This window comes from Calypte anna, chromosome 2 (assembly GCF_003957555.1).
Source record: "Calypte anna isolate BGI_N300 chromosome 2, bCalAnn1_v1.p, whole genome shotgun sequence".
Lineage (NCBI taxonomy): Eukaryota > Metazoa > Chordata > Aves > Apodiformes > Trochilidae > Calypte > Calypte anna.
In genome coordinates, this window is record NC_044245.1 from 48,560,353 (window position 1) to 48,572,737 (window position 12,385).

The window sequence follows — 12,385 nt, forward strand, 5'->3', positions numbered from 1 at the left end:
TCAACACAGATATTGTTGAATATTTTATTTATGCAGCCAATGTTTGATTCTTCAAATTCAACAAGGAGAAAAAAACTGATGAATTATAATATTTCCTCCAAAACTATACGTTCATCAATAGATATCACTTTAAACAGCAATTTCTCTTTGGCAACTTTATGGCAAAATAACTTGGCCCTTTCCTGTTTCCTGGTTACAAATATGAAACAACATTTAGGAAGCTAGAGTACATGGATTCCATTGTAAATGGCTGAGTAAGAGAAAATTAAATGCAACCTAAGGAAGCAAAATTTCTTCTTGTAACACCTGAAGGTGAAGGTGGCACCAAAGCTTTCCCCCTTCATTTCCCAACCTTTGATCATGATTTAAAGTGACCTCACCGTGTCTGAATGTGAAAGTTGTTGGTGGTTCCAGTATGTTCATAGTCATGGATGGCAGCTGCAAAGATCATAGCGAAGATCTCCAGCTCTGTCAGCCAGTGCTGAAAAGAGATTACAGAGCAATCAGATAAGCTGTCATTTTCCCAGGCATTAAGGCTCTTGTTTTTTAAGACAAGTTATCCCCTGCTGACAGTCCAAGCTGCACATCACTGCCTTTCCCCTGCAGCCTGACAGCTGTTTTAAAGAAAACTTTTCTGGTTGATACACAAAAGCTGAACCAGTGCTTTTCCTGAAGCTTCGTCTAAAGAAATTGGAATTCAGCAAAATGGTTTCATGAGATAATAAGGCTTAAAGCAGAGCAAGGGAAGATGTGTGTCCTTCTTAAACAGCAATGTGTGAAGAAGAGAGAGAAGGAAACTTCAAGAAAATCGAGGTTCTTCAAGTGGAACTTGATGATACATGTGCAGGTATGTACATAACCACCCGGGTATGTATTTTCAGCTCAGCTGACCTGGATAACAGAACCTCATATAAAGAAGAATGTCAATAATTTCCACTAACTAAAAGTCTTCATCAGTCACTGTATCATGATGAGAACAGGGAACATAACCCCCCAAGATGTATGGCTTGTTATTGATTCATCATCTACAGGAACACTGAAGAAAGCCATGAGGTGTTTTCTACCTATTTGCCTAGTCCAAACTTCACTTTTCAATGCTTAAGTCACTTTTGACTCTAGATTTCTAAATGACTGAGATGCTTTCAGTAATTTTCGTCTGAGCCAATCAATCATTTAATGTCTAGTTTTCCAATGGAAGCACACATGGAGTGCTGTTAACATCAAGTGCATCAGAGACTTTTAGCTACTTAGCTTAGTTTTAGCACTGTCGATGCTGTAAATATTTATAAGAAATGCTTAAATTATTACATTTAGAGGAAAAATTCACCACAGTGGTTGCCAAATATTTTTATAACAGCTCAGTGTCAATCTGTAAAGGTTTCTACAGATATTAATGCATAAAATGTCTTTTAATTCAAGGCCCAGCAAAGGCAGTACGGTGTCATAAATTTATTCTAGGCATCTACTATAGCTCAGGGCCCACCACTGGCCTGTTAACCATGTGCATGGGAAGCACAGACAATTGTGGGACTCTGCACACAGCATCCTGTCCAGCTCTTCTGATGCCTTTCACAGTCTTTTCTGCATAACCAATAAAGAATGAAGTCTCAGTATTAAAGAGCTCCTTACATTAAAGACATAGTTTGAAAATATTGGTCAGAGATATTTTGCACAATTCCACTGGCCATAATCAAGGTATCTCTTGGACTTTTTTGTTTTTGTTTTTGTTTTTTTTTTTGGGGGGGGGGAGGTGTTTCTTTTTTGTTAAGAGACAGAAGTTAGAAGAGATCAAGAAATGAGTTGACACTGAAACTAAACTTCTCATTTCTAGACACTCGGTCCCAGATAGGAATGGAGAACACTGGTGGTGGAGAAATTCATTATATTTCTGTTTCCAGGTGTGATTTGTGAATAAGGAAGGCTTTACAACTGATGAACATGATTTCAATTTTCAAGCAACAGCTTCTGGCAACTGCAATGGGAGAAAAAAAAGAACTCAGGTTTCCAGGCTACACATCTAGGTCTAGACTTAAATTCCTCAACCACATTCTGCCCTTTCCCAAAAGGAGAGAATGGGAATGATAGAAAAAACCCACACAAGCTCACAGAAACAGGCAGAGCAAACTTATATTATGCAATCAGAACTAATGTGGGACACCCCCAGCTAATCTAATGCCTCAACTTTAGACCTTCTGGGCATCATTCAGTAAGTCTCCCTCCAACAGGTTCTTATGACTCAAGTCTAAAACATCATTGAGGCAATGAGGTCTGGTCTTGAGGTCTCCTATGTCATCTCTTAAGATACAGGAAAAGTGCTAACTTGCATGCTCTGTTAAAGTGCCATGTTTTTGAAAAAGTTTGTGTGCTGTAGGTTTTCAAATAGGGTGTAATACACTTGAGGAGAGGTACTTAAGTATCAAAACAGTATTTGAGGAAGACCACTCAAAATACAGGCTGGGATTACAGTTGATAACTGTGGATAATAAATAAATCAGTGTAATTATCACAATGTCAAAATAGTCTAATAGTCTTGCTAGTAAGAGGAAGGAAATAGCAGGTAATCGGAACCTTTCAGTCTGTCTTTTTTTTTTCTTTTTTTTTTTTCCTAAACCCATGCAAGGAAAAGCAGACAAGTTTGTGATGGACTTCATCTTGGGAACAGAGAGCTACTTTTAAAGAATGAAACCATCAAGAACTATTGAAAAAGCAGGAGGACAGTCACCAGAGCAAGGAACTGTGAATGGAATTCTGTGAAATATTAACAGAATGTTAATTTCTGAAGAGTTGACAAAACCAATCCAGAAGAAAACCTTCAAACTTTCTTCAATTATAGGGGGCAGAGGATGACGGGGAAAGAAGGCATGAATGAACAAGTCTTGGATTTCGGAGTGGGAACAAAAAAAGGGTAATGAGGCATGATTGTCTTTCACAAGCATAAAATAAATATGAAGAATTAGCTACTAAGGCAAGCCATTTGCATTTAAACAAAAGGATCAATAAATACAAAATAAAAAAGGAAGAGGAAAGAGCAGTGTTTACAAATCTAACAAAACAAATTGATGCATTTCCAAGAAAATGCTACAAAACAGACAGCAATAATTAGCTTGCTTCCTTCCCCAGAGCTTATGGTCTTTTATTCCAAAGTAGTGATCATTTGCAGAGCTCATGAAGATCTGCTTATTAACCAAAGTAGTCTAGAGAAGAGGAGGATCTCACTCCCCTTTGGTACAAACAGATATGACAAAGGTACTACACTTCTGCAATTTTATAGGTCTGCTGCAGAAAACATCCTCCTGCACTTCTTGCCAGTATCAGAGGAAGAATTCTGAAACTTTACCATTTGCACCTCATTGTCTGGATTCACAAATAAATCCCTTCCCAGTAATTATAAAGATTAATCAGGAAACAATATCAAAGAAAGCAATAATCACAGCTGAACAACAGTGTTAAATAAAGGAAGGAATGAAATGAGCAAAAAGTGTGTCAGCTTTTGGAAGTTGTTAGTACACACCATGCTTGTATGGTAATCCTCCATCAGAGTAATGCCAAATTCTCTTTCAACATTATATCTATGAGAGAACCCAGGATATTCTACTCATACAGTAAAGTATAACAAATTAATTCCAAAGCATGATCCCAAGGAAGGAAATAAGAGAAAAAAAACCAAAGAGATTTCAAACAATGATTATGATTAGAGGGAAAGAATATTTTTAATTGACAAGAAAAGAAAAAGAAACCTGGAACAGAAATTTTGAGAGCGCTTGTAAATAACAGAGATGAGAACAAAGGCAAGTGAACCATGTAAAGATAAACCAGCCGATTATTTCTTCCCTTTGAGACTAGAACATATTACCACTATACAGATTACTTGAATTTGAAAAAAAAGTGGTTCTTTCACATTGCAGGTAACTGGCTAAACAAGATAAGTGAGGTGATTTTTTTCGATGTTATTGCAAGTTTTTTCACAAGTTTTTGTCTTCCTACCAGTGAAGCATTAAACCAATGGTGCTGACACAACTTCCAAAACCAAAGTCTTACCTTCCAGTCCAAGTTTCTTGCAACAATATTGTGAAAATTATGAACTAAACAACTGCATGTGCTAGAGTAAGGGTAAGATATTGATGTAGTTCTGGAAACAGGAAAATGTCAGGAAAACGTGTTACCAGGTGTGAACATACTAAGCATATTAGAAGCTATCCCTCCTGTGAGCAGGAGGCAAGGATCAATGACCTCTAGACCTCATTTTCAAAACATATTAACCTGTGCACAGAGAGATGGATTGCATCCTGTAGGGGAGTTGGGGTGAAAACTAAGGAAAAGAAAAAGAAAAAAAGAAAAAAAGGTTAAAAAAGCATTCTAGCAAGGAAAGCAAAACTGAATTGTCACTGTTGGCATGCAGTGCTGCCAGTCCCTTGTTCCTGATAAAAGAAGTGTGGTTTCTTATTGTGCTACATTAGATTCAAAATCAAATGCCACATATCATTTGGCTGTGGGAACAATTAGTACTTGGGATTATTCCTGACAAACAGCAGGCACTTCACTACGTCCTCTGGAGTGCAACTCCATCACAATGGTCTGCCTGGGATACATTGTGTGTAGCTCATTACAGTAGGAATACAAAAGCAAAGGGCTCAGCTCAGGAAAATGAGTCAGTGACTGCAGTGCCAGCACGTCCATACGCTCACAAACACACAAATTCTAGTTTCCCTTTTATAGATGTAAATCTGGGATACGCACATTCTCTGACCCTTGCACATATCTCAGAACATCCTTTCCTCTGAAACAGAGAGGAAAAATACATCAGAGACACTGAAAAAGGAACTATTTGAATACATAAGAGTTCTTATTTGTCAATTCAAACATCAGGTAGCACAGCACTGGATAGAATCAAAACCCACTAGAGAATGCTCTACTCCCCTGGAGGCTACCCAGGTTATTGTGTCTTGAGGTAGCTTTCTTTTCCGTCAGGAGGAGAAAGCCATTGTAGGGGGGTGGCAGATGAAGCTATACCTTCCAGAGAAGAGCAACAGACCATCAGAGAAAGATGCACTAGGAGCATGAGGACAGACTGAGGGAGCTGCCTCTCTGCATCTGAGAGAGGAGAAGGCTCAGGTGGGCCTGACTGGGAAACTTTCAAAACACTGACATTGTTTTCCTGACCCAACACCGTGTAGAAAACCACCTTGCTGTGGTGTGTTGACCCTGGGTGGACACCAGGTGCCTACCAAGATGCTCTGTCATTCCCCGTCCTCAGGCAGAGATAAAAAAGAAGGTTCACAGGTCAATATAAGGACAGGAAGATCATTCAGCAATAACCATCTTGGGCAAAACAGTCTCAACTGGAAATTAGTCTAATTTATTATCGATCAAATCAGAGTGGGGTAATGAGCATTTAAACTAAATTTTAAAAACACCTTCCTCCCACCACTCCCTTCTTCTTGGACTCAACTTCAGTCCTTATTTCTCTATCTCCTCCCACTCAGCAGCACAGGGCTAAAGGAAATGGGGGTTGAGGTCAGTTCATCAAATGTTCTCTCTGCTGCTCCTTCCTCCTCAGTGAAAGGACTCCTCATGTTTTTCTGACTCCAGTGTGAGGTCCCTCCAGCAAGAGACAGTCCTCCATGAAGTTCTCCATGAGACCTTCCTACAGGCTGCAATTCTTCACAAACTGCTCCAGCATGGGTCCCTTCCACAGAGTGCAGTCCTTCAGGAACAGACTGTTCCAGTGGGGATCCTCTACAGGTCTGTAGGTCCTTCAAGCAAACCGGCTCCAGTGTGGGCTTCCCCTTCCACAGGTCTAGAAGTCCTGCCAGGACCCTCCTCCAGAGCAGGCCTCCTTTGGGCAATCACCTGCTCTGTTCTAGGGTCCTCCATGGGATGCAGGTATCTGCTCCATTGTGGACCTCCATAGGCTGCAAGCCTTCCTCACCATGGCCTTCACAGTGGGCTGCAAGGGAATCTCTTTTCTGGTGCCTGGAACACTTCAACCCTCTTCTTCACTGACCTTGGTGTCTGCAGAACATTGCTCTCATATTTTCCCACACCTCTCTCCAGCTGCAGTTGCACAAGTTTTTTCCTTTCCCCTTCTTAAATGTTATCACAAAGGCAGTACCACCTTTGCTGATGGGCTTGGCCTCAGCAAGTGGCAGGTCCCTCTTGGAGCTGGCTGGTCTTTGCTCTGTCAGACATAGGGGAAGCTTCAAGCTTCTCGCAGAAGCCACCCCTGTAGCAGCCCTTTTACCAAAACCTTGCTTTGCAAACCCAATATACCAATTTATCTCCCATGAAGAAGAGAGTGGATCAGGCCAAACTGTTTGTGTGAATTTACTTATGTAGAATTAGAACTTGTAATATATGTTAATGAATTTGTGTTCATAACAAGTAGAATTCAGGGATAAACTAAGAAAGAAGTGACCAAAAGCAGATGAGACATGTCAAGACCCTAACGGGATTAACTTCTGTCTTGGAGATAATTAGAAGTGTAAGTCCTGGCACCACTGAGACAGCTGGGCACTGGGGGAGTGCAAACACCGGCACGAAAGGCAGGATGAGGCTGCCAGAACTAGCAGATAAGGGGAAGTTTTATTGCAAGGGTCCAATTATCCTCTATAACAAGGGGATGAAGTCATCAAGAGCAAGAAAGGTAAAAAGTTCAACCCTGAGGAAGACTTCGTTACTTCATCTGAAGACCCCCAAAGACCCCCGAACACGTCCCCAAAAAGACAACTCCGCCCAGACTCCACCTGTTATGAATATGTATGTAAGGATGATGTAACCTACCCTTTTACTGTATAAATATCCTAACCCTTTCCCTTAACCCTTTGGAAACTCCTTGTCCAGCGTTAGCTGGGGTTTTCCCCGGATCCGAAAATAAATACCTTTGCTGTTTAAAGACTCAAACTCTGTCTCTAAACAGTTTTGCTTGGCCTTTTTCGGCTTCACCCACATGCACTTCACTACTGCAAGTTTTAGTATTCAGAACAGCAAAGGACCTGTATAAAATAAAAAATCAGAGAGAGTGCTTGATTTCCACCACCCTGCATCCTGAGCTCCTCTCTCCTATCTGCTTCCTGAGTCATACTGACCAAAGAAGATGTATGACAGTGTTAAAATGCGAGTGCTCTTTGTCAACGCACAGGGAAACAGCATCACATCTCTTGCTCATGAGACACAGGAGAAAAAAGCTTCATCTTAATGGTAGGAATTAAATGTGGAAGAGGAATTTTACTGTGAAAACTGGTTCTACAAAAAAAATAATAAAAAAAATACCTCTGAGTTTCTGAACTCCTCTGGCTTTAAGGTCTTTAACCCCCACAGCCAATAGGCCATTATGTCAAATATCTTTTTACAGGTTGGTTTCTAATCAACAGCACTGTTTGGTTTGCTCTTGTGTGGAGCCACAGAACAGACTGGTGGGTGGAGGTTACTTTAGCTCAGGGTTTGCAGCAAATTAGGGAACACACTAAACTAAACAGAGTTGGTGCAGCTCAAGGACTTCCCACCAAGTTTTCTTTGTGCATAAGTAAAAACACTGTGGAATTTTGGTTTGGTTTGTTTCATGAGAAGTTTTTTGGAGGTTGGTTGTTTGTTCCTTTTTATCTTCTACATAATCTCTCTCACACAGAAAAAAAATATTTAAACTATTCCATCACTTACTCATGTAATTTCACTTCCTTCCAATTCTCCCATTTTTTAACACTGGTGATGCCTTATTGTTCTCATAGATAGAATATGAAAGCTTATTCAGCCCCATGGCAACATGGGCTGGAATGAAACAGTACTCGTTCATTCACAGAGGAGTTGCTGCTAATTTACTAGCAGACCAAGAAGCAGCAAGGTGGAAAATGGCAGTTCTGGACATACACAAGCAGGAAGGCTGTGGCACTTGGGCAGCTGTTTCCATCCAGGCACATTTCAGAGCAGAGAAGCTCCAGATTAAAACTGCCCTACTTCATCTGTTTGTAGATAAAACGGGGATACATTTGTTCACCATTACAATAGAGTTAGCATTACTCAACATTGTCTTATCCTTACTGACTGGAGCCTTCAGTGCATTTTCATTAACGTATGGCCCTAAAAGCATCAGTGACCAATTTAGGGCCTCAAAGGAGGTTTTGAGCATGTGACTGTATTAGTTGCAAATTTTACCTAACTCTTGGTTACTTCAGACACCATCAGGAGCAACTGGCACAATTTCAGTCAGAATCAGGCATGCTGGATGAGGTCTTGAGACAGACAGGGCCTGACTCATTCCAGATACACCTTCAGTAAACATTGCAATTCACAGGTGCAGTTCAACAGAGGAGACTCAGGACATGCTTACAGGAGGCACTGACACATGTTACTCTTCAGGGAAGAGCATCCAAGTCCAGCCTCTGAATTGAAAGTAACAATCCTGTGGCAATCAAGGGACTGCAGAAAGGAAGACCAAAGACCATATGCACAAAACATTCTTCCCAGGCATAAGCAGCTCTAAAGTTGTTGAAACTGGACTAAAAGACATAGCAGGAGCTACGCTATGACTTTTTAGCTTGCACCTCTCAATCCTCTGCTCATCACACACTACATGCTGGCAACAGCATTTCTTCAGGTTTGTCACTGAGCTGCTCAGAGAAATGCATCATTGATACGCAGTGAAAGACACAACCATTATCAGGAGTGATGCAGACTGCCAACTTTTATGGTGATTATGTATAGCCCTACTGAGGTACTCATGGCATCAGAAACAGTGTAGGAATTTGGTTGGGCCAAGTCACAAGCAATCACGGGAACCTCATTACTTTCCAGTTATGGAGCCTGGAAAGATCAGGGGTTGTTCAAGCAGGCAGGAGCTGTGGTAAGTGCTTGAGCATCTGCTTATCTGTGTTCACCTGTGTGCTCTGCACTGCAAAGGCTCCAAGGAACTGGAAGTGGCTACTCTGGCTGCTTCTGCAGAGTTGTTAGTGAAGGGACCTCAGTGAAAGGAAGCACAATACAGTAGAACTGTATGTATTCAAGTTCCAGCCACAAAGAGAGCAATCAGTCAATGGCCATGGTGTAACAAGAGAGATCAGTGCAAAATGTTGAACAGATGAACCTCCCTTTCTCTGGTACTTTTGTGTCCATGCTTCTGCCAGTTCAAGGGCAAAGGACAGGTTAAATGCTGGGAAAGGTGAGGGGAGCATTAAGGGGAAAAGAGTGGAAAACACAGGATCACACTGAAAGTCATTTTGTTCCCTTTTCTGTCTGTGGCAGTGACCAGGAGTTAGAAAAGGAAGAGAATGAGACATGAGGTATATCCTGTACATGTTAAGTCTTCCCTGTGGGTAAGCAACTTTTTGAGCCATCAAATAAACCCAAACTGCAATGAGTCATCATTATTCTGGATTCTGTCTGCCTTCAATTTCTCTAGTCTGCTTCAAACTTACTTTACTCCCTTAAGAAGAAAGTTTAAACAGTTTCAGATTAGGTGAAATTAATTCCAGAAAGTGTGAGTTGGCAGAATCACCCAGCAAATCTGTGGCGAAGTGAAAAACTGAGCCTGGGTTTCTCATTAGCCCTCTTTTAGATCATGGTTAAAGGAGTTACCCCTATCTCTGCCTGTAGTTCTAAATAATCCTAAATCCCTACTTTCATTAGTACAGCCATATCAAATGCAGTTTGTCTACAGTGCAAACGGGTTCTACTATGGATAATCACAATCTCCTTAATGAGCCAAAACTGTTGTAATCTCATTATGTATTCAGGATGGCAACTCCTGTGCTTACCACTACGCCTGTCTTGAAAAGGAGGTAATGGACCGTCTGCGTCACATCTGCGGCGTGCATTAGGTTGTGATAAGGATTTTTATGTTTACTGTAGCCAACCTCCAGAGCTTCCACAAAGGACACCAGAGCAGAAATGGGGATCTGAGGAAAGCAGCACAGAATTAAAATCAAAATAATAGCCTTAGTGGCTAACATTAGGGAAGAAGTCTCAGAGAGCAGTTTTTACTTCACAAATAAATAACATACTAAAAAATCTGAAACAGGCACTCAAGAGAGAGAGAGTGAATCCAGGTTACTTCCTCAAACTGGCCTTCTCATTCCTAATTGCATTGTGGATGAATCATTCCCACACATAAATACAAACAAGTAAGTAAGTGTACTATAAATGCCAACCAGAAGACACATGCAGTACGAAAAGTAGCAGGTAACACTTGATTGGTTGCCCCTAAAGAAATATTTTTAATGAGGCCACATATGTTTTTCTGTCCCCCTCACAACCCACTAGAACATATCTCTGCTTTATGATTCACATTCAAGATTTTCTAATGAAACACATTACAGAAAGTCTGAGGTACTCTACTAAGAGAAGTCTTGTTAACCAGACCTCTGGGTTTTTATGGTGAAATCCCACCTGCCCATCCTATCAGCTTCACATGCTTTTCTGACTCCATGAGTAGAACGGTGCACTCAAGAAATTGCAGTGCAGGGGATTTCTAGAGATGAGACTATGGAGGTGGTGTTAGCTGAAACATATGCAACTGACAACATTGGTTCTCCAACTTCATCTGCTTAAATGTCAAATACCCACAATGCTCGTATTTTTATTGTTAGAGGAGCACTGTGGTTCTGCTCTTGGGCACTTTATAGGGGAGGATGAAGTTCTGACTAGTTACTTTCTTTAAACATTTCTGATCAGTCACAAGCAGTTCCTGAAGTACAGGAGCCAGAGACCTGTAAACCCTTTCCAGACCCAGTGAGTGGGGACCCCCCGAAAGTGGAACTGTCAGTGGAGGAAGGGACTGCAGAGGATTTGACTAGAAATAATACTCAAGATCTGAGAACAATATTTCTGCCATCCCAGTTTAAGCCTGTCCAAAAACAGAGGAAAAGATATGTAGCCCTTGTATATGCATATATATGTATATACATATATGTGTATGCATATATAATACAAGGATATATGCATATATAATACAAGAATATTATGTATATGCATATATAATACAAGGATATCCCGATGAATTTCAATTGAAGCTGTCCTTTTTTGCCTGCACACGAGAGTCCTTTGAATCTCAGGAGAATGACACCATTGTTCCCAGAGCATCAATTCTAACATTCCCCACTGATTTAATGGGGAAGCCTGTGTGGAATCCCATCTACTTTATGGTATCCTGTTGCAGTTAAAGGTAATTCTTAAATACCAATTGGTCTTGCTTACTGGGCAAAGTCCATGAAACCTTCAAAAAGCTCTAAAATTGTATTTTGAATGGATCCAAGCAGAACAACAGGGTAGTTTAAAAAAAAAAATGAGATGGAAGAAGAGACCCATCATCTACTACTGACCTTGAAACGATTGATCAGATCATAGCGTGTGAGAAGTTCATAGAAAATGAATTTCAGTGCGTGATCCCCGCTGGCTTCGTTTAGTGCAAATACATCGAAGGACCACTTGTCTACATTCTGCAAGAGTGGGAGGAAAAGCAGTTAGTATGGTCATCCCTTTCACGCTGATCATTCGATTTCTAGCACTTTACATATACAAATGGAGAACTAGAGTGGAGATGTAAGTGTACAGCTTTTTCTGTAACTTCTTCAGTCCCATTTAACCAATGCAGAGTCTAATTTAGTCATCAATGTTCTATGACTCATATTTAAGAAGCTTCCATTACAAACACACACACACTGTTTGTTTACTCTAGACATGGCAATTCTCCACACCAGAATTTAATCAGCAAAGGTTGGATCCAAAAGGATAGGAATCCTGGTTTGCTTAGTACTCAAAATATTGTGATGGCTCTATTGTGGCTGGTTTTACCTTTCTCTGTCCCCTATGCAGGTGCAACATCTATGAAAAATAATATTAACTTGGAAGGAAACAGTAACAAAGATTTGCTTCTTAACAAAAAAAAAGCTGCTGGATTTTGCTGTTCCTATGGAGTTCTTGTGATGTTGTATTGTGAACAAAGCACTCCAGTATTTCACTCATGCTTTAAACAGAATAATGTGATATCTTTTTTGCAGTAGAAAGAATACAGGCACCTGTGATCATATTTTTAACACTTATTGTTCAGTCAACCAAAATAATAACTAAGTGGAAGAACTATCTTGCTAGACTCAAAAAGCAACTTAGATTTTTATGATTTTAATAATAATTCCTGAACTGTGATTATTGCAGTTTAAATTGCCTAAAGACAGCATGACCCTGCTTTTCCTTATTTTTTTGTGAAGTGAGTCCACTGGGGCTTTCAGAAAATTACAGAGCTTGAGAAAATCACAGTAATCTTATATTAAGTGCTAACAATGATATAAAAAAAATCCTTGATAACTAATTCCAGTTGGGAAATTTCCAGTCAGTGGTAAATGATATATTAAAGCTGCAGGGTGGTCAGTCAAGAGACTGAGGAGGGAACGTTCACTTC

General features: G+C 40.4%; 1 protein-coding gene across 2 annotated transcripts in view; it reads right to left on the reverse strand.

Annotated features, from left to right (window-relative positions):
• PDE1C (phosphodiesterase 1C) overlaps positions 1-12,385 on the reverse strand; it is a 294,638-nt gene that overhangs the window by 57,285 nt on the left and 224,968 nt on the right. For both annotated transcript variants that reach the window (XM_030445208.1, XM_030445209.1), the window contains exons 8-10: positions 11,310-11,426; positions 9,747-9,887; positions 381-481 (exon numbers count right to left, since the gene is read on the reverse strand). In XM_030445208.1, coding sequence (XP_030301068.1) covers positions 381-481; positions 9,747-9,887; positions 11,310-11,426 — 359 coding nt within the window. The remainder of the gene's footprint in view (positions 1-380; positions 482-9,746; positions 9,888-11,309; positions 11,427-12,385) is intronic.